The sequence below is a fragment of the Mesocricetus auratus genome, unplaced genomic scaffold (assembly GCF_017639785.1).
Source record: "Mesocricetus auratus isolate SY011 unplaced genomic scaffold, BCM_Maur_2.0 Super-Scaffold_100004, whole genome shotgun sequence".
Classification (NCBI taxonomy): Eukaryota; Metazoa; Chordata; class Mammalia; order Rodentia; family Cricetidae; genus Mesocricetus; species Mesocricetus auratus.
Genome location: NW_024429189.1, coordinates 94,678,737 through 94,701,407, shown reverse-complemented (window position 1 = coordinate 94,701,407; position 22,671 = coordinate 94,678,737). Strand labels below are relative to the sequence as shown.

General features: G+C 46.3%; 1 protein-coding gene across 3 annotated transcripts in view; it reads right to left on the bottom strand.

Moving 5' to 3' along the window:
• Positions 1-22,671, bottom strand: part of Bcl2l11 (BCL2 like 11) — a 39,647-nt gene that overhangs the window by 16,467 nt on the left and 509 nt on the right. Inside the window, exons 1-4 of one of the 3 annotated variants that reach the window (XM_021226326.2) lie at positions 20,754-21,123; positions 19,818-19,954; positions 19,560-19,649; positions 172-281 (exon numbers count right to left, since the gene is read on the bottom strand). In XM_021226326.2, the coding sequence (XP_021081985.2) occupies positions 172-281; positions 19,560-19,649; positions 19,818-19,954; positions 20,754-21,061 (645 nt within the window). In that variant the 5' untranslated portion in view covers positions 21,062-21,123. Of the gene's footprint in view, positions 1-171; positions 282-19,559; positions 19,955-20,753; positions 21,124-22,326; positions 22,539-22,671 lie in introns of those variants that run through there. The other 2 variants (XM_013112274.3, XM_040746266.1) reach the window with 2 other exon arrangements.

Genomic DNA, 22,671 nt, shown 5'->3' with positions numbered 1-22,671 from the left:
GAGAAGCACCTTCCATGAATTGAAAACTATGTGCTCCATATTTACGTGGGACTGTTTCAAAATGCTAATGATAATGTTTTAAAAGAACTGATACTCTGAGGTCTCACACACAACATACCTCTGGCAGCTTCACCCTGTACCTTAATTAAAGGGGTGGGAAGGGGTCCTTACCCTCCTTCTGTAAGATTCGTTGAACTCGTCTCCAATCCGCCGAAGCTCCTGTGCAATCCATATCTCCGGGCGGATATCTGCAGGTTCCTCCTGAGACTGCCTTATGGAAGCTGTGTGGGGACAAAGAAACCAGAAATCACGCCGGGGTCCACAGCACTGACAACATCATACATGAGTTTCCAGGAACAAACCCATCTCACACACTCCCATCCTTCTGGAAGCTCCCTGGTTTCAGGGGCTCTCAATCTGGTGTTATAAAAGGTGAGAGAAGTATTTTAGTCAATATCCTAGTTAGGTTTTTGTTGCTGAGAAAAGGGTTTCTTTGGCTCACACAGTTGATCACGGTCCATCAACTGTGAGAAGTCAAGGCAGAAACTCAAGGAGCAGAGGCAAAAGCAGCAATACTACTTACCAGCTCGCTCGATGTGGCTGCGATTCTCTCCTCTCCGTCCCCCCCCCCATCTCCCTAGGTTTTTCAAGACAGGGGTTTCTCTATGTAACAGTCCTAGCTTTCCTGGCACTCATTCTGTAGACCATACTGGTCTTGAACTCACAGAGATCTGCCTGCCTCTGCCTCCCCAGTGCTGGGATTAAAGGTGTGTGCCCTAAGTCTGCTTTATTATACAACCAGGACCACCTGCTCAGGCTGTCCCTGCCTCTGAAGTCAGCTGAGCCTTCCCATACATCAAGAATGTACCGCGCAGATTTCCCTATAGGCAACCTGATGGAGGTAATTCCTCAGTTAAGATTTCCTATTCCCAGGAGACTCTAGCTTGTTGACCAACAGAACAAAACAGAACCAGCAATCAATGTCTAAGTGACACAGAATAACTTCACAGAACTGGATACTCAGACATACAAGAATTAAAAACATCCTGGCCTAGCCATACACACTCCTATTTCAAAAAGAATCCTAAACAGCACAATGAAGCTCTCCAAAGAAACATGACAGGGACTGGTGGCATGGCTTAGTCACGATGGCACTTGCTGCCAAGCCTGGCAACCTTGAGTTCAATCCCCAGAATCCACATGACAAAAGCAGGGAACTGACTCCCACAGATTGTCTCTTGCCTTACACATGCACACACGCCAAATATAATAATGACTGCCAGAGCTACACAGAGAAAAAGGAAAGAAAAAATAAAAAAAGAAATCAGTGACAGAGAATCTGCCTAGCATTCATGGGGTCCCAAGAACTACACTAGGAAAAAAAAAAACATAAAACACCAGAGAACATAAAATTTTAGTTTCTCAGTGAAGTACCTATCTTAGAACAAGGTACATATTCCTAGGAAAAATTCAAAGCTGACAAAAAGGGGAAACCTGAGCTGTCTCGAAGTGGGTTTCTACAGAAGCATGTTCAGCAACACCAATAGTTCATCCAAATGGGAGCGTAACTGCATGTTTTGATGGAATATTAACTCATCAACAAAGACAGACTCAAGCCTGCAAACACTACACGAAGGGAGGAAGTGTTTTGGATCTGGGAGTAAAGGCACTTTTGACAAGACACAAAAAGACTGGATCCTGGATGTGGGTGAATTCGAAGCCAGCCTGATCCTCACATACATATCTGTGAGGTCCAGGTCAGCCTGAGCTATATAGTAAGATCCTGTCTCAAGAAAACAAACAAACAAACAAAAAACCCAACAAACCACATTAGGAAGTTAATGCTGTAACAACACAAGAACACACATTGCTCAGAGTAGGTAACAATCCAGGAAGAGACAGGGCTCCTGGACTCCATTTACACCCTCGCATTTAAAAATAAGCACAAAGAACTCCCAACCAAATTTCCCACTCACTCAGTAAAGCAGTAAAAAACCTAAGATCCTTGTATTTCATAAAAACATTAAATCTTTTTTATGAATTTTGTAAGCAGTCCATGCACTGCATATTCATAACTCAAGTGAACACTTCAAGACTTGGATAATTTTTTCCAAAACCTAAGCATATCGACCCTAATCAAGGAGGGCAGTGGATCAGTGGAGTGAGGGATGGGCTCAGCATGCAATCCCAGTTAGAGAAACTGAGGCAGGACGACAGTGCTGGGCTACATGAGAAAAGAAAAAGAACACCAAGGGCTTGAAAGAGAAGCAGGCATTCTGTAAGACCTCAGAGGGGGCTCTGTGCACCACCAAGGCACTGACACTCTGAACATCAGAGGGCACGTCACTACAGGAAGTATTGGTACAGACAGGAAGTCTTATGGAGGAGTTAAAGTTTTAGGGTAGGTCACATCCAGTCACAAAAAATGACACTATCCATACATTTTTAGCATAAATATTTCTAATATTAATGTTACTATTAAGTCTACTAAAACCAAAGTTTAAATAATGGGCAAAAAAGAAACAAAAATCAAAAGAAGGCACCATGCTAGGTGATGACATCAGTTCCGTGTCTCTTCCTGGGTTCTTGGCTTTTTAAGGACTTGGTTATCATAGGAGACAAATCACTGTCTTTGTTTATTTGAGAGTCTCACTGTGTAGCCCAGGCGCCTCTCAGCCCTCCTGTGTCACCTTCCCAAGTGCTGGGATGACAAACATGCACCACCAACCAGGGTCATGACTAGACTTTTTTTACCATGTGCCATCAAGCACTCTCTCCGACTTAGGGGCCCCTTCTGATAAGTGTCCTCATGGGGAGGCACCTATTACCCATACAGCTGAGCAGGCCAGAGAGGTACCGTGCCACCCTGAAAGGTTCCATCACCCACCTCTCTGGACTTCACAGTTTCACTGTTTCCCCCAAACATACTGAAGAGATATCTAGCTTCAACTCTGGGGTTGGAAATAAAGAAAACCCAACTGCTGAAAGACAATGGGGGAAATCATATGCTTTATTTATAAAGTTGACAGGGTGATCAAACTTGTTGGACATCTTACCCAATGTTCAATATGGGGAAAGATTCACTGATTTACTCAAGGAATGACCACGAGCCATGCCATTCGAGGAGGCCAAGCTGAGGTCTCATGGACTTGAAGTTCTTGTGAACTAACACAACGGTGTTTCCTCTCTCTCTCCTCTCTCTCTCCTCTCTCTCTCTCTCTCTCTCTCTTTCTCTCTCTCTCTGCTCCCTCCCCTCCCCCTCCCTCCCTCTGTCCATCCCTGCCACAGACAAGGTCTCATGTAGTGCAGGCTGACACTGAACTCCTGATTTTTTGCTTTCACTTCCCAAGTACTGGGACTACAGGTGTGTGTCACCATTTGTCCGAACTCAAGATCCATACAACACGGTTCACACTTTTGTCTTGGACTATTCAAAACCTTCACAAAAAAAGTGCTTTAGCTCTCTGCAAGCCCTTCTGAACTCAAGGAAGCTTGCCTTCTTTGAGCCACCTAATGTCCCTTGCCAAGGGACGTTTGGGGATGGTTCGACTTCCTTTCTCTTGACCGGACCCTCTCATGAAGCAGCATGACCTTTCCTATGTGTCTCATGTCTGAAGCTATGTTGTTCTTTATGTACAGAGAGAACTATGCTTTAATAAGCAAAGCCATCTTCTTCCATTGTAACACAAAACAATGACAAACTCTGATTAATGCCTCCACATTGGAAAGGAAGCCTTCTGGCCTTCTAGCTACTTCTTCCCTCACATGTATGCTTGCTTCAGAAGGTGGTCTGTTTCATGCTTGCCTGGAACTTCAAAAACCACTGAAGGAGCTAGCCTGGGTCACAAGTTGACTTATCAAAACTTGCACTTAACAAGTACACTGATACTGCTAGCAGCTATGGATCTCTGGTGGCCAAACTCAACTTGTTGAGAGATAAATGCCCTGTTGTTTGAGGAGATAAGCAGACAGCCTGTTTCTCCCAGAAAGAGCAGCTCCACGGCTGTTAGAACAAGTAGGTGCATAGATACAAACAGGTCCCCAGAGCCCAGCAGGGAGGCTCAGGCTGGGAGGGAATGGAAGCCTGAAGGTCCACAGACCAGATTCTGAAAGAACACTGAACAAAGGACCAGAAGCAGTGGCTAAGTCTGTGGCCCTGATCTGTGATTTCTGAGAGCACTTAAGAGCCAAGAGGGTGTATTAACCCAAGATAATGGTTAGACTAAGCTTAGTCTACACTGTAATTGGCAGGCAATAGCTTGGGTTAGTAAGCAGGCTACCAGCTGTACTTAGGTGTAATTTTAAAAAGTTGTTACAAAACAGTATTGTACAGTATAAACAGCACTCACAGGAGGCTGGTGTGCTCCAACAGTCCACCCAGCTTTTTTGTTTTTTTGTCTCACTATGTAGTCCTGGCTGAGCTGGGACTGCCTATACAAAGCAGGCTGGCCTCAAACTCAGGGCCATTTGTCCCTGCTTCCTCCTGAGTACTCAGATTAAGGACATGTACCCCTGGCTGGTATTGTTTGTTTGTTTGTTTTGTTTTTTTAAAGACTGTTTATTTCCTTTTGTCTGTGATATTCAAGATCCCAAGGTGTCCAATGTGATGGACAAGTGTTCTACTACTGAGCCACAGCCTCCAAGATAGTTGTGTTTTTCTTTTTTGTGTATTTTTATTTTATGTGAATAGCTGTTTTTGCCTGCGTGAATTTATGTGTACTGTGGGCATGACTAGTGTCTGCAGAGGCCAGATGAGAGTGTTAGTCCCCTTAGAACTAGAGAGGCCAGATGAGAGTGTTAGTCCCCTTAGAACTAGAGAGGCCAGATGAGAGTGTTAGTCCCCTTAGAACTAGAGAGGCCAGATGAGAGTGTTAGTCCCCTTAGAACTAGAGAGGCCAGATGAGAGTGTTAGTCCCCTTAGAACTAGGGTCACAGACAGCTGTTAATTGCCACGAGGGTGCTGGGAATTGAACCTGGGCCCTCTGCAAGAGTAGCCAGTTTTTCCTTTCTGCAGAGCTATCTCTTTCTGACCCTCTTGGTTGTTTTTTTTTATTGAGAAGCAAATATTATTCCTCTGATCTAAACTGAAAATTAACTGTTAGTATCTGTTCCAGAGGCACAGGTAATATGCACATAGTAGATATGCACTAAGCTAGACACTAAGGTTAGTTGTACACTTAAAAAAAAGACCTTTATGGATGTGTCTATATGTGTGAGTTCATGTGTTTATGCTGGTGTATGAACAGTCCAGAAGAGTGAGGTGAGTGTCAGGATCCATCCTTCTATGTCTATTGCTTTTTGAGGCAGGGTCTTTCCCTGAACCCAGCTCACATTTTCCACCATTAGGCTGGAAGCCAGAAGACCCCAGCAATCCTATCTCTGCTGCACTCAGCCGGGGTCACAGGCATGTGTGCAGATGATGGGATCTGAACTCTGGTCTTTATGATTTTGTAGAAGTACTCTTAGTCAATGAGCCATCCCTTCAGCTACAATACACTAAATTTATATGCCCCAATCCTATTTAGAGTGTTTTACAGGGCATCATCTTCCTCTACATTAAAGGTGTACTAGTTTTAATTAATATGGTATGCTGTTTAACAAAATGCTTATATCTTATTTCTCAGAAGACAACATTTCTTTTTGGAGTAAAGGGACAGGTGTAGGGAAGCCACCCATTGAGCTCCCCAAACAGCTTTATTCTTGTGAGTGGCGTAACTGGTCCTGTGCCTTGTGAGAACTGGGGTCCAGTTCATCCACTCTACAATGTGCAGGTGAGCTAGAAGCGAGGTTTTCATTCCCAACACGGAGTGGCTTCATTTCCTCCCACAGCCACCCTGAGCACAGTCGACCACAGCTGTGGTACAGAGACACCACAGTTGTTGATCTTCTAAAGGTGCACCTGGAGTCTGTGGCTGGAGACAGTGCTCTGAAACCAAGCCACCCCACCTTCTTGACTCCTGTCACTCCATCCTGCACGCACTCACTCACTCCCACAGCCAGCCTGTCAGAAAGGTAATGCTGCTACATTCTCAGTCTTTACGATGGTAAGCACCAACCCTGAGTATTTTATTCTGCTACAAGTGATATGCCTGAGAATCATAAATGTTTACACGTGCTCATGAGAAAACTATTTACAAAAGCTTCTCTACCCAAGAGGGCCACACTTCTAACCCAACGAGAGCATTTGGCACACACACAAAAATTCTTCAAAGGGTAAGCTCTCAAGTCACATTTTAACCCTCAGAACATAGTTTCAGTATTTAAAAAACGTTTCACTCTGTGAACCTGAGTGTGCATGCACACATCACATGCACACACACACACACACACACACACACACACACACACCCCAACGAGATGAAGCAGAGTGCTTGAGACCACACATGTACTGCGAAGCTGTGACTTTCATCAAGACTCCAACCCCGTGGGCCACTAGTCTGCACCCGAGGGAACTTCCCAGGCACAGGTTTGTTCCTCTTTACTGTTAACAAATGCCACTATTAAAACTTTCTTATGTGCTGCGTCAGACACGTGCAGCTTTGCCAAGTGTCCTGTGCCCGCTGAGTTTTCATACAACTCCAAGGAATAATCTTTTGAAATCTGAAACATGATTTTCTATGGCACGATACCAACTCAGTTTTCTATGCAGGGGTGGGAAAGGACATTCCTGATGCCAAAGGGCCTCAGTGATGTAAGATGTGGGTCACTCGGCTAACAGTTTTCCAGCTCATAAACCCAAGATCTTCAAAGCTCAGTAACTGGAAGGACTAATGTCATGGATAAGTGGTTGGGAGTGAGATCAAGCTGCGACTTTGTTGCACGAACAACAGCAACAGGCTCAAAGAACTAGTCACATTGTGGCACTCACGGCCCCTCTGCCAGTTGTCTTCGCCAGCAACAGTGCTGTGAAACAACATAGACATACATCCTAGCACATTCACTTCCAATCTCAACTGCAATTGCAGCCCGGGAGCAGGCAGCTCAGTCCCTATGGCTGGCTAAGGGGCAGCTCCTGGCATTACAGTGTAGCAGTAGCAGAAGACAACTCAGGGAAACCTGCAGGAGAAATTCAGCCCAGTGTCTCTGGATGGTCACTAATCCACAAAGATTAGATTTGAAAGTAATCAACATGAACCAAACCAAACCTATGTTCAACTCAGGACAGGGAAAGGATTTCCTGATGTCCAAGTAGACACAGAATGCATGACTTTGAAGAAACTGTTGCTTATTTCAAAGACACACACACACATACACACACACACACACACACACGCACGCACGCACGCACGCTCGCACGCAAACATGTACACATACAAATAAAATTAAAAGCACAAAGAAATAAAAATAAAGCAACAGCATACAACCTAAGAGCTTCAGTTTCTCTCAATCTGTTTTTCTCTGGTGTACCTTTGTGTCAAGCCTGAGCTGTCACATGAATTCAAGGCAGCACCTTAAAAACAGCCGCTAGGATAAGTGCCCAATGATGAAGTGCACGACCCAAAGCCAGAGCCTTCCTACTCTCTTCCGGAATATCCCCCCCACCCCTCCCCACTGTCTTCATGTAGCCCTGAGATAATGAGTCCTAACTGGCTGCTTTCATCCATTTCCAGCCAGATGGTTTGCAGAGTCCAGTTAACCAAGGCTGAAGTTGGACAGGGATGTGGAAACTAGTATTCACAAGGTCTTTTCGTGCAATAAAGTTCAAACTTAGTGGCAAGTAAGATCCAGGGCCTTTTCATTCATTTCTGATTCCACTATTGCTTCCATCTGAGCTGCGCCCCAAACACACACTAACATATTTACTAGACACGGGAGGTATACCAGTAGCCGGAGCTGTGATGCCCATATCCAGGGACATCTCAGTCCCAGGAGGAGCACAGCACCTACTGGGAAACAGGGTGGGAGCCCTCGTGGTGCTGCAGTCCCCACTGACAGCACTAAGTACCACAGAGCTCTCTTTGGGGGACTGAATGCTCCTTTCTAACCTTCCACCCAATCAGAATTCTGCCCCCAGGGCTGCAAAGCAACCCTTAATAATCCTCTCAATCACCACTTCAACCTACCTACTTCTCTCTCTCTCTCTCTCTCTCTCTCTCTCTCTCTCTCTCTCTCTCTCTCTCTCTCTCTCTCTCTCTCCCTCTCTTGCACCCATGCCTTTAAATTATTTTGGATTTTACTTTTTTATTATATGTGTATGGGTTTTTGCCTGTATGAACATCTATGCACCACATGTATGTGCTGGAGGAAAGAGGGCTATGGGCCTTCGGGAACTGTAGTTAGGTGATTGTCAGGCACCATGTGGATGCTGGTAATCAAACCCAGGTCCTCTGAAGGAGTAGCCTTCAGCCCCTGGAGCCATCTCTCCACATATCATCCTCTTTTTAATCAACAAAGCTGCCATCATACTTCCCAAACCTGATCCTAAGCCAGTTCCTCTCATGAACAACATGCCCTGGGGGGGGGGGCTCTACCACCGTGCCACACTCCCAAAACCAATGCTCTGAGCAGTACAGGGCAGCATTTCATACTCTCTGCTTAGACCGCGACACTCCTGTGTCTTGGTCTCTTTGATCCTGCCCTACTAAGTCTCTGGGACAGCTCCATCTCTGCCTATAAATGCTGTTTATACAGAAGGTTATGGGGATCTGAATGTGCATCTTATCTTAATAAGCATAGATAACTTCAAAACTCAACAGGTCAAATGAAGACCAGCCTTGTATTTGCTTTAAGACAAAAACATAAAACCAATATCTCTTCCTATAGAGACAGTTCATTTCACCATTTACTCCACTAACCAATCAAAAGTCCCATGTGGGACCCTTTAAACACAAGGGCTGGAGATGTAGCTCAGTGGGAAACCCTGGGCTTCACTCCCTGCACCCTAAGTATGGCCTAGATTGAAGACATACCCTAGTGGTAGGATACTTAATGCACCTGGCACAAGTGGGGCCTCAGGTTGATTCCAGCTGGTAGCTTACACAGATAAACCCAAACACTAGGAAGACCTGGTGTGTCTGAGGCCAACCTGAGCTGCAGAGGAAAAGTCTAAGCCCTGCCCCAAACAAGGCAAGCACTCCCATTCAAACTACAAAGGCAACATCTAACTCCATATACATTGTCACTTAAGACTATTCTTCAGAGTAAGTGATTTAAAAACCCAAAGCTACTAGCTTTCAGTAACTATAAATGGCTTCTAGACAAAATCATCTTAGGACAAGGGTAGGGGGAGATAAGAATGTATACTATAATATAAAAACTCCTAGGTTCCAGAGTTAACTATGGCTTCCTGTGTGTAATTTAAGACCAGTAGCAGAAAACAAGTGACAATAGTTTTCCCCCTAAATTCACGTAAAGTTACACCCTCAAATGTTTATCTCAGTGACAACAAAGACCAAGACAAGGGCTAAAAAACAAGGGCAAAACAGCATCTGCAAAAGTCACCCCTTTTTGTTTTTTTAAATGAAAGCTTTAGTTACAAACTTAGCATTTATAATAGCCATATACAAACTCAAGCAGTAATTCAACACAGATGTACGGTCGTCGCGGGTAACTCTCCGTAAGGACAGAGACAACAAAAGCTTCCCACTTCCATGCACAAAGACAGCTGCCTCCTCTTACCCATCTCATAGGAAAAGAATAAACCCTTCTACCTCAATTCCAGACGCCGCTTTGCATAACTGCAAAGGCAGTCATTGCACTTGGACAGTTAATGGTTTCAATGTCTGTCACAGCTGGGCTTTGAGACTCTCCCCAGACAACCCCAAAAGCTTGTGTACCTTGAGCAAGCATATGAGACACATGCAGGCTGAAGATGACATCGTGTCACTGAGGGACACAACACAGACCAAAGCCAGCTCCGTGACAACAGAAAAAAATGTAGGAAGAGCTAAAGGCTGCTGCCAAAAAAAAAAAAAAGCTTGAGGGTTCATGAAATGACAGAGCGAGTGTAAGATTAGCCAGTCAGAGAGAAGGTGGGAGCCAAGTTCCTTCACTGACCTGACGGCCAGCTTCAGGCGACAGTTAACTTCTGCACAGTGCACAGGCCTGAGGGAGGTTGACAGCCCAACCTGTATAAATGTTACATAATTGTGCCCTGTACCCCACCTCCGTACAGGTGACTTCTCAGTGGGGAAAACACCAGACTGAAATAAAGATCAAAGTTAAGAGTGAAATTTATAGCTATGCTTAATAGGTCTGTTCTGATTACAAACGCTAGCTATGGTGACTGCAGGTGCAGGAAGGCACGGAAAACTGCTGTTAGTGGGAGTTTATGGTGACAGTCAGCTCACCAGAGCAAGCCCCTGACATGCCTGTCCTCTCGCCCACAAAGGCAGGGCAGACACAGCTGCTGGCAGCTGGACAGGTTGAGCCCATTCTGAAAAATCCCCCGTGTAATCCAGGACACCGGAGTTGCTGTCTGGTGCTCTGGCCACTAGAGAGGCCTCCCCAGTCACCTGTTAAGATAGTGGGACTATCATAGTGGAAGAACCAAGACTCCATGGGGGTCACTGGCTAACACTCTCCACCACCAGACTTCACTACCCTACAGCACGGGAAGAGGGTGGACACAAAGTTAACACTTGACACTTAAACTGCACAGGCCACGCTTGCAGTGGAGAAACCGCACAGAGCTAAAATCCAGGCGAAAGTAGAAGGTGAGTTGCCACAAGGCACAGCATGCAAAACACACTGGCTCTTCATTAACAATCTTTTTCTTAAGTCACTGAGTTGCCTCGACTGGTTCAGCAGAATTTACATATTAGTTTAAGTAATAAGGTGTGTATTCTCATATACACTAAAGTCATATTTACCCTGACATTATCATCACTATTTTATGCTAAGAAACTTCACAAAGATCCAAAAGCCAGATGGATTAAAAACAAAACAAACAAACAAAGACCAAAACCAAAGCCTTTCTCACTGTTTGTGGGGCTGGGGAATCAAATCCAGAGCTTTGGATGTGCTGGCAAGTGCTACCCCACTGAGCTACACCCAAACTCCAAGAAACTTCCTTGCATTTCCTCTGGCACAGTTAGTCTATAGAAAAGTAACACAATGCACTCTGTTTGCCTTCAGATACAAGCATTCCTAAGGGAAAACCAGAGCCTTTCCCCCTTACATGGCTGGCTGGATGGCTGGTAGTTAAGAACACTTGCTGCTCTTATAGGGACCCAAATTGAGCTCCTAGTACCCACGTCAGGCAGCTGTAGCTGCATACAACTTCAGGTTCTGGGGATCCAGTGACCTCTCCTGGCTTCTCCAGGCCTTTGACCAGGCATGTGCATAAAGCAGGCACATGCACACACACACAAAACAATTGCGATAAAAACCATTGAGAAGTCTCACACTTCTCATTTATTCCTCTCTAAGTTGCTTATATTTAAATGTAAGACCGAGAATAGGAAACTACACTCTGGTACCTGAGAATATACTCTATCCCAAGGGGAGAGGCTGAGGCTGAAACCTGTTACATCCAATCTGTTTCAATTTAACATGTATACTCATCTTGAACTGAAATGGTTGATTTTTACTACTTTTCAGATTCAGCTTCAGAAATACTTTTATTGCTAAGGAAGCTAAGTCCAAGCACACCAAATAGTCCACACTGTGCAGAGGGCCAGGCAGCAAGCAGTACCAACAATTCTAAAGCCAGGTTTTACCATTAGATGACCCACTCCTGCATGCTCACATTGGGAAAAGGCAGAAAAGCAAAACAAAAACCTACCATGTACACATACACAAGCCATGCTTCGGACTGGCTGGCATCAAATGGGAGCAGGGATTGTACCCATGAGCCAGAAGGACATGGGTTCTAGGGGTAGATGAGTCACCAGTGCAGCCCTCTCTTGTCCCATTGGCAAGGGGCCAAGGCAACAGAAGCCAACAGCCCTTTATCACTAACATCATCAGGGAACAGGCCACAGCTCTCCTTAGGAACATGAGGCTCTGGTCTAAAGAAGAAAATCAGGGTTAGAGAAAACAAAGTCAAGCCTGGGCATCCCACAAGACACCAGGGACTTAAAGAGGCCTGGCCTTTTGCAGGTTCAGCCTGCCATTAGGTAGATGTCATTCTATGCTGTGAATACTGGGCCCCCGCAGCACAGGAAAACCTCACCCAGAAGGCCTTGAAACTCTCTGTGACAACACTTAGCTAAGGGCAGCTCATCACCTTGCAAGGGACAGGGGAAGTGTTGACTGTTCAGACAATGTGCTTTCTCAGTGGTAAAAGCTGAGATCTCCCTTACTTTGGAAAGCTGTTCCAGAACACTGACCTGCAGGGGAAAGTGGTTCTCCGTCTCTGTTTAGCAACCATTCTCTTTTCAAAATACACATTTCTGAACTCTAGTCAAATTTCTGCCACATCAAATGGTCCGTCTCCAGCAGGTGGCCTAGGTTTAGGCAGAGCTGGTATAGGCAGGGTTTCCAGATGTCCCTCCCTCCATGGTTCAAAGATTTGCCAAAAAAAGCCCAGGTTCTTCTCAGGGTGATGTTCAGGTCCACTGGCAGACCCGCAGAGGTTTAGACCTCCCACTCAATTGAGTTTCTAGAAAATACTTTCCCTTTTTGCTTGTTTGGTCTGGAACTAGAGGGCTTTTGAGTTACACACAACACATCCCCACTAACACACTTCCCTGTGAGTTTCCTAGGCTCTGGAAGGACAGTTCCTTTCCACAGACATCAGTAGAGAACACTGCATGTCAGCCATGCCTATGACCAGCAGGGATGGGACACTTCCTGGGAGACAAGGAGAAGTGCTGAGCTCCTACTACGGGATCTACTACATGATCCTGCCCAGACTTGCTCTGAGTGGTTACAAGGTTGAAGAGAGAGGTCCAAGAAGGGAAGCTGACAGAGGCCCATTCTGCCAGTCTGTAAAAGCAGCCCCCAGAGAAGTCTATCAGGGCACAAGTGTCTACCTGGGAGACCTCCGATGACAGACAGACAGGGGCTGGATGTTGCTCCACCAGCACCAACAGAAACAGTCAGAGTTAAATTACACAAACGTGATGGGCTGTCGCAAATGTAAAAAAAAAAAGTTAAAGAGCCAAATGTACAGGAGGCACTACTATATCTGTTCACATGATGGTTTTTTTTCAGGAGTAGAAAGTCACACATCTGTACTACGTACAGTTGGACACATTCTCTTCATCTTTTTAGGCTTATGAACTTCTTTAAAACCAAACTTGCTATCAACAGTTCTGTCACCTTTTAAAGGAACATGCCAGGGCATGTCCCTCATGCCACTGTTGATTTTTTTGAAGACTTATATTAAGGTATGTATGTATGTATGTATGTATGTATGTATGTATGAAAAGCCTTGGTCACAGACAGCAAGGCACCACTGTCCAGGACAGAGCACCAGCTGTATGTACATAGATAGATACTCTGCAATCTGCCCCCACCAGCACCCTGCACATAAACTAAAAGCAACCCCTCTCTTGCCCATCTCTTCTATTTACAATCCAATCACATACAACTAAAACTTGGGATTTTCTTTACAAAATGCCCATAGGGGCATTACCTATTATGAAATTAGACCTGGTTATCTGCACATACAGGAAGCAACAGAGCATAGCCTGTGGCCAGGCCACCAGTCACATAGGGCGAGTGAGAGTAACAACACACACTGTAGTTACTAAAAAGAGGGTTGTGGTTAATCCCTTTCTAACGCTATTCCATGCAGACAGCAAAAGGCAGAAGAGTTGATTTTTAAATTTTTGAATTCTCTGTGGCCAAAGCCATTCAACATTACCTTGGTCTAAATTGATATTCTGTAGCCACTAAAGGGTCAGTATTAAAATGTGGGGTCCTGTAAGTGCCTTTAGAGACCCCATAATTTTTTCTCCCCCAGTGATAACACCTCAGGGGTGGCTGCTGTTGAGCCAAGAAGTGTTGAGTCTCTTCAGACACCAAATCTACCCTGATCTAAGATCCACAGCCTCTGCAGGTATGAGAAGTGAATGCCACTATGCCATTCAGCCTGGGGTTGTTACGACATCCTGAATAGAGGGAGACAAGTACAAGTGGAAAACAAGACCCAGTTAAAAGATACAGACCCCCGTCTCCCCAGGGGAGGGAGGGGCAGCTCCATAGCCAGGCCCTCCTCCTTGATTATAAGGCAGCCTTTGTGTGTAAAACACAGGAAAACAGAAAGGGGAAAAGAGGAGGGCTTCTGGGGCTCTCTGCACTGGAAGACTGACACTGGGGTAATTAGTTTTCTTATTGCCTTCACATAGCCCAAACAGGTTGCCCCAGAACTGCCGGTACTCACTAAGGAGCCAGTGCAAACTGATGCTACAGGCCTCAGTAGATCAGCCTACACATACACAGCACACAAAACAGTGCTCTTTAAATGCAATACATGTGTCTTGGAGACATGAAGGACAGAGGGAGACAGACCCTACAGACATTAATCACCAATTTTTTCAGTAGATCAGCCTACACAGCACACAAAACAGTGCACTTTAAATGTATTACATGTGTCTTGGAGACATGAAGGACAGAGGGAGACAGACCCTACAGACATTAATCACCAATTTTTTCTTTTAAGAAAGCTCAGTATGTTGACATTGCATAAAGCAAAACGTGCAACAACAGAAAACCAATCCAGTAGGAGACACAATATGTAGGTTTTTGTTTCATTTTGAGAATTCCTGCATCATTCTCCAAAGTAGATGACAGCTCAGTGAAACAAAAACAACAAAATGAAACACACAAACCAAACAACTTTGATCACCTAAACAAAACTATAAAAGGAGTAACAGAATGACAACAGGATAACCTCATACACTCGAAACACCACGCTTCTAAGTAACCCTCAGCCAAAGAGGACAGTTCAATGAAAATGAACCAAAATTATACCAAAACATGTGTCCAGGGTGACAGCCCCAGCACAGGCGAGCAGGACACTTCCAGCTCTGGGTGCTTCACACCAGCAAAAAGGAAAGCCTCAAGACCACACTCTACGTTCCTAGGCTCAAGAAGCTAGGCGGGAAATCACACTAAGAAAAGCAAAGAGGAGGAGATAATACAGTATAAAAACAATCAATGAAACAAAAACTGCTTATTTTAAAAAATCAAGAAAATAAACCTCTAAGAAGGCTGACAGGTGTTTTTGTTGTTTGTTTTTGACACAAATTATCAATATCAAGAAGAATCTGTTTTAGTTACTTTGCTATTGCTGAGATAAAACACAAGACCAAGGCAATTTATAAAATAAAGCTTAATGGGGTTTAAGGTTCCAGAGGGACAAAGTTTTTGATGGCTGTGAGAAATGTGGCAGCTAGAATTGCTGCTGAAACCTCACATCTCTATCCTCAAAGGGCACATTATTATTGACTGCAGGCTTTTGAAACATTAAGGCCAGCCCTCAGGGTCATACTTCCTCCAATAAGGCCACACCTCCTAATCCATTCCAAACAGTTCCACCAAAGGGGAACCAAGGATTCAAACATACTAGCCTATGGAGGTTGCCACAATAGCTATCACAACAAAACCCATATTCATCTGAAACAATAAGGATGCTACAAATGCTTTTTACATCCATAAATTCAACAAAACCCACAAACCACCAAAGTATAATCAGGATGAAGCAGGCAACCAGAATAGTCCTAGAAGCACATAACCACACAGAATTAGGTCTAGAATCTAAAATGTGTATCTCCACCCAGAAGTCTAAGACTACATTCTCACAAGAGAAGTCAATACTGGCTGAGCTTGTGGTTCAGTTAGTAGAATGCTTGCCTACCACGCATGAAGCCCTGGGTTCAATCCCCAGCATTGCATACGAAAGGGCAGAGTGGCACATGCCTGTAATCTCAGCAATTGGGAGGCAGAGGCAAGGAGAGCAGAAGATCGAGCACCAAGCATATCTTTGGCTACATAGTGAGTTCAAGGACAGCCTGGGCTACATGAGGTCTTGTCTCAAAAAAACAAAACAAAACAAACGAAACCTCCAAAGCATTAATAGTGCTTTTTCAAAGTTTCTTCTGGAAACACAAGAGGGGGGCTTTTCTCAATTCATTAAGGTTTTAATATCAAAAGCAAACAGTCTAACAGATATCTCTCAAGGTGTAAAAATCTCTCAATAAAATACTCAATTCAACCCAGCAGTATATATAACTAAATATGATCTGCCCAAATTCAACTTATCCACACCAACAGGATAACAGAATCACAGTACAAACATATTAAAACCTAACTGAAAATTCTCAGGAACTTAGGAGTCGGGGTAAAACTTCCTAATTTTTATGACTTTATAAAAGTATCTTCAAAATATCTATAGCTAACATACAGGTAATTATTTTACTCTTTAGACAGAAAGCTGCTTTTATGACTTTTATCCAATATAATTACTAAGTTCTAAGTTCTAGTCAATTCAGGGAAAGAAATGGGGCACTCCCTATGTGCAGATAAAACGAGGAGTGTCTACAGGGATTGCCCAAGAAGTTACTTCATTTACTTGTGCGCATACAAACACACACATGTGGGTTACGATGAGGGCACAAACTCAGAGGTCAGAGGACCCCTACCACCTCATTACAGATGTGCTGGGATTGGGTATGTGCTATCAAATCCTGCTGTATGTGTATCCCACTGTCACTCAGCACGGTAAAAACAAAACACCGCTCCAAGGACAGGCTCACACACAGAGCGCCACTGATCCCAACATCTGGGGTCTTCTGCTAGCCCTACACTGTGGCATTGAAAGGTTCTCAATCTAAACAAGGGGCCAACTGCCATAGGATGTCGAGGGGTACAAAGAAGAATGAAAATTAACTCTAATCTGTGAATTTTGCTCTGCTAGGGAGGAACAAGTCCAAAGTTGCAGACATTCACAAATACCTCACAGAGATGCTACTGTCAATCAACATTCATCCACTTTGCATTTCCAATTCATAATGACTTGCTTCAGATTGAGAACGTGCACAAAGATCAATTGGTGGGTAAAACAAATACGACATAAAAACACTAGAAAAGGCAGCCAGTGGGTGTGTGGAAGGTTTTTATTAAGACAATCAGTTGTTCACCAGAGCATATGGAAGCAAATACTAAGTAAAAGGGCAATTCATTACATTGACCTCCACAGGGTAAACAGAATGCTCTTTCAAGATGTTTTCAGAAAAATTGGACATGGAGGAAACTGTGAAGACATCTCTAATACAGTATCTACCTACTGTGTATCTCTAATGAGGCTGTTCCATTAAAGATACAAGAATTGTGGGGTTCAGCTTAGTAGGGCAGAATCTGCCTGAATGAGGCAAGCCCTAGACTCAATCTCAACCCATCAGTGGGGGGAGGATACAAGGACACAGCTTTTAAGACACACTCTGTGTCTCCTATCACATGTTGCCAGTGGAGAAGAGGCGCCCCTAGCTAAGCAGGACCTCTGTGTAACCTCCCATTTGTGTTCCAGTGTGCCGTATAATCATAAAGGCTTCTTTGTGAAAAATGCATTTTGCAGTAACTTATCAAAAGCACCATTGAAGATCTTAATGGTTGAGTAAAAAATATTAAGCAACTCCAAAAAGATAGAGACCCCGTCTCAGCTTAGCCTAAGTAGTTTATGGGCAGAAGCAAGATTGTGAAAACAGCTAAGGATAGCTGGGGGAAAAAAATCAGTTGTGGACAAACATTCTAAGCGAATTTAATAACCTCACATCTGGCTAAGTCCTCTTACCCATCAGTAATTTCTGCCCGCGCCCCCCATCCCCCATCCCAACATATCCTCTTGCCAAACAAATCTCTCAAGAACTTACTGTTAAAAACCTACCTTAGTGCATTAACTTCAGCCAAACCCAGTAACTTATTGTTTAAACCCAGGCATTAACCTTTAAGCTATATCCCAAACTACTGGAGTGTAGTTAACACCATACAAGCAGAGCCAGTAACTCTGCCTTAGAATTTAGATTGTGATCTTTAAAGCTCCATATCTGTCATCTCAATCATGGTGAATGACACTGTAATGTTTGGCTTCCCAAACAGTACAGGATCCAAAACAAAATAATTGTGACTATCTTCACATTAGAAAATGCACTACCTCAAGCCCTATTTCTAGTTAACAGGGAAGGAGAAAATATCTCCCCAGATTATCCCACCACCTGCAGAGACCATTACCCTGGTCAGCAGTATAAAACTCTTAATAGCTTCCAGAAGATCCTTAAAATGCACAGGGTTTTAAGCACATATGCCAGGGAGCCCTGTGAACTCGGCACATGCTGTAGATTGCACATACACTAGGCTGCTTTATGGTAGAACAGTGGCAAGCTGGGCAGAAAAACACTACTACAACTAATAGCTAAAGTAATAGCAGACACAAGACTTCCAGTCCCTTTCAGTTAGGAGGGCTTAACAGTCCCCTAGAACTCAGGCAAAGTGCAATTAACATATGGCTCAGATACCAAATGTGCTAACTGACACCATGAACAAGCTTCTAATGTCTTCTGTAGGACAGGCCAGCCTGACATATACCAAACATCTTTGCGGACAGTAAGGATCAAAATAAAAACTTTTGCTTTTGGTGGAGAGTCAACATGCAGAGTCATCCCTTCCTTCCCTGGGGTGAACCAGAAATGTGCATAGCTCAAGCCACAAGCTAAGAGGTCTAAGAGTCAAATCAAGTCCACAGAAGTCTCAATCTGGCTTTTAACAATGACAAACGGAGCTAAAGGTGTAGTCAGTGTTTAAATGTTGGGGATATTTGACTTCGGAATCCGCAGACCTGGTTACGATGCAATATTGAAATACTTGCACTCTAAGATCTCATGACCCCAACGGGCATAACTGGGGGCAACCTTAATGCCGGTAGAGAGCCAGTCTCCAAAATATGACCGACCCTACCAGTTCCGTTTTCTCACCACTTTTACTTTGATCACCATGAATCTGCCACTCGTGCTTAAGATTCTCACACAGATCTGGGAGTTGTTATAGGGGGAGGAGTTGGTGGAGGGGATGAGTTTGATCAAATGAAACTGTATGCATGTATGAAATCCCAAAATTAAGAATATAGTTTTTAAAAGATTCTAACAATGTCTTTAACCCTTGAAATAAAAATCTTCAATCTAATCTCATCCATACTAAATCCAATCGCTTGAAGTAAGAATGAGCTTAATGGAGAATCTGGACATGAAAGCATCTTCAGGATTCTGTGTTGGTTCTGCTGATCACAATCTCTTGGGAGATGATCAACTTGTTCATCTCTTTCTTTACACTCCTGGTGTTGTTAAACTATTTTATATATCTGACCAGTTCTCTTAGACATTAATATCTAAGCTTAGGGGCTAAAATCAATTATATCATGGTTATAAACTTCGGCTTGAAGGCTGCAGAGAACAAAATTTGCAGCTCAGTAGGGTGATGTTTGTACCGCCATAAATTCATTCCACAAACTCTCCAAGTTAAAAAAAAAATTGTTGAGCTCTCCAAACATCTTCTGTTCCCATCAGAATAAATGGAATAAGTCACTCGACCGAGGCTTTAAAATGATACCCACAGCCTTGAAACTAATATTGAAACAAGCACACACCAACTGGCTCTTTTCTTACCCGGGAATGGCTTACCCATTGCACTGAGATAATGGTTGAAGGCTTGGCAAGGAGGACTTGGGGTTTGTGTTGACTTGTCACAACTCATGGGTGCCGGACTCCTGTCTGTGTCAAAAGAGAAATACCCACTGGAGGACCGGGACAGCAGAGAAGATCTTCTCACAAAGATGAAAAGTGGGGATCTGGTAGCAGAAGGGCCAGGGCTGGCCGGTGGGGCCAGCGGGCCCTGCGGGCTGCCGTGGGGGCAGCGGTCCCCTTCACCGTCAGGATTACCTTGCTGTTCTGTCTGTAGGGAGGTAGGGGCCCCAGGCCTGAGCTGGGGAGGCCTCTCAGCAGGCTGCAATTGTCCACCTTCTCTGTCACACTCAGAACTTACATCAGAAGGTTGCTTGGCCATTTGGTCTTTTTTTCTGCAAGGAAACCGGAAAAAAAAAATCTCGATTATCTTCTGCAAACTAAGTCATAAATAAGATTTCACCTACTCCTTAAGAATTCTAGAGTCAACTTCATATCTTTGTTATGTTGTTTACTTTTCTGATTATCTTCCAAGTAAGATTAAAAGTACACCCAAAATAATTAAGGTGTTTATTTTGGTGCCGTGTGGAACTAAGTAAGATCACTAAACAAAACAAAGTATCAACTCCATAGTTTGTGAGGTCTGTGCGCTCCCGCACAAACACAAGCACAGAAGTTTCCTGGGAAGCAGCTAGTGGGAAGCTTTTCGTTCAGGACAAACTTGAATCAAGTTTGAAAGTCCCAGCGGGCTCTCATTTCCCGGGCTCAGATGCGGTGCTGGAGCACGGGAGCGGGTGCAGATGCAGAGATTGCAGGCGGCTGGCCGCCTTCCCTGCTCCGGCCCCATTGTTTGCCGAAAATGCTGAGGGCAGCAAGTCTGGAGAAGGTTTGGCAGCGGCCGTCAGTCGTAGTAAGTGCGTCACAATAGAGTTTGTAACTCTGAGCGCAGCTCCGCCCGGGTCGAGCGCCCTCGGCCGCAAGGTCCCTCCTGCTCCCAGTCCCTGCGCGCCACCCCAAACACGAAACGACTTCTCCCGGGAGCAACCTTGCCATAATGTGTATACTTCCAAATGGGGGCCTTCAAAGCCATCCCTCTGCAAGCTCCACACCTAGCTGCGCGCGCTCGGCAATAACTAGCGCGCTGGTCCACCCGGTAGACTCTTTCCCTCCCCGGGCCACCACTCCGAGACTTACGTCCTCCCCTTCCCTTCCGAGCGCGGTGTCCTGTGTCGATCGGACGACCCCTGAGCGTCGCCACCGAGGAGACAAGGAAAACAAAGCCAGGCCCTGGGCTCTAGAACCCCGCGCCTGCCCGTCCGCCCGCCGCCACGTTCCGCTGGGGAACCCAAGGTTTCGCACGCCGTGCCTCTGGCCCGCGCTGCACCCGCCGATGCCGGGATCATCCTCCGCCTCCTCCCGCTCCGCCCCTCGCGCGCAGCTCCCGCCGCCGCACGGGCACCGCCAGCCCAGCGCCGCTGGCGCCGGCTGCCAGTGCTCCCCATTGGCCCACGCTCGGTGGCTCTCTTCGGAACCAATGGGCAGAGGCGGCGGGGGCGGCGCCTACGGGTCAGGCAGCCGAAGGCGAGGCGATTGTTGACAAACTCGCCGCCCAGCGCCGCTCCGGCTGTGCCGGCCGCCGCAGTTCTGGCTGGAAGTTAGGGGGCCGGGCTGCTTCGCTCTGCGCCCCGCCCCACCCCCTGGGCCCGGCCCGAACGCCGCGCGCCCTGCGGGAGTTCCCGCCACCCGAGCAGGGGTATACAAGAGACAAAGCGGGACCCGCGCACTCCTGGGATCTGCGGGGCCACGGTCCCACTCCAGGCTACTCTGGGCAAAGACCCTAACGGCCTCCGCAGTACCGTGCCGAACTTCTCTGCAACTTCACCTGTTGTGCCCCATGTGCCACCGCCATGCACCAAATAGGAACGACCATCTCGGGTCTCCGGTGTGTACATCCAAACTCCCGTCCCCAGCGTCCAGTTAGTCCACAAGCAGTGCCTGCCTGGGGGCAGTAGGCCCGGGAGCTCACCGAGCCGCCAGTCTATGCGACTGGGTCCCCAAGCGATCCGGCTCTAGGATCGATCGGGCAGTCAGCTGGCCAGGGCTCAGAACACGCGTGGTCTAAGTAGTCATGGGAGGCCTATGGGATCTCGGATTCTGTAGATACTGTGGCCCTCAGCGTCCACAGAACCCTCGCAAACTGGACAGGGTTGCCAGGGATATCCGGGAAAGCGAGATCGGCTACTGTGGTCAAACCGTGGCTTGAATGAATACAATTAAGGTCTGAGCGCGTGTGATTTTTAATACTCAAACCTCCGCAATGAACCCGCGCCAGAGCAGAGCCAAGTCTATCGGTCCGCGGCCAACGCGCGGCCACTTATCCCGGGTCGCCTGGCTCGCGGCGACCTTCCCGGCTAGAGGCATTGCCGGGCACCAAGGAACCGGTTCCTCGTCTCCAAACCGAGACAACGCGCCCTCCCGGTCCAGGAGAGATGCCTCACCACCCCTTTCGTGCGGCATCCCGGCCCAAGCCAGACTTCGGCTAAGTGCCTGCAGCTTCTGTGCCCGCAACCCTATCCCAGAAGGGCCCTGCCAGGCAGGGACCTTGGCTCGACTCGCTTCATTCGCCTGCTGCAGCCGCGCGCCAAGCGGGACCAATCAGCGCCTCCACGCACGTGAGACGCCAAAGACAGATGAAGGCGCTCGGCGGCTGCGGCGCCCGTCTTCTATCCATCCCCAGCCTGCGCCCCGGGAATCGCGGAGTGTTTACCTTGCGTTTCTCAGTCCGAGAATCAGAGTCAGACATTGGGGGGACGAGGGCCAGGGGAAGGGCGCCGAGGCGTTGGCGGCGAGGAGCAGCAGAAGTTGTGTAGATGCAAGTGGGGCACAGTTCGCAAAGCGGCTGCGGGAACCCGGCGACGGCGACGGCGACGGCGACAGCGGCAAGGACCGCAGAGCTCCAACCAGCTGGTGACCCAGTGCCTGCGGGGAGCGAAGTGAAACCAGCCTGGCCCAGCGACTTTGCTCCTACTGGGCCCCCGCTCCCGTATCCAATCACCGCGGGCTCCGCCCCCCGCTGGGTCCGGCCCTCAGCGAGCCGGAAAACAAGCCCCAC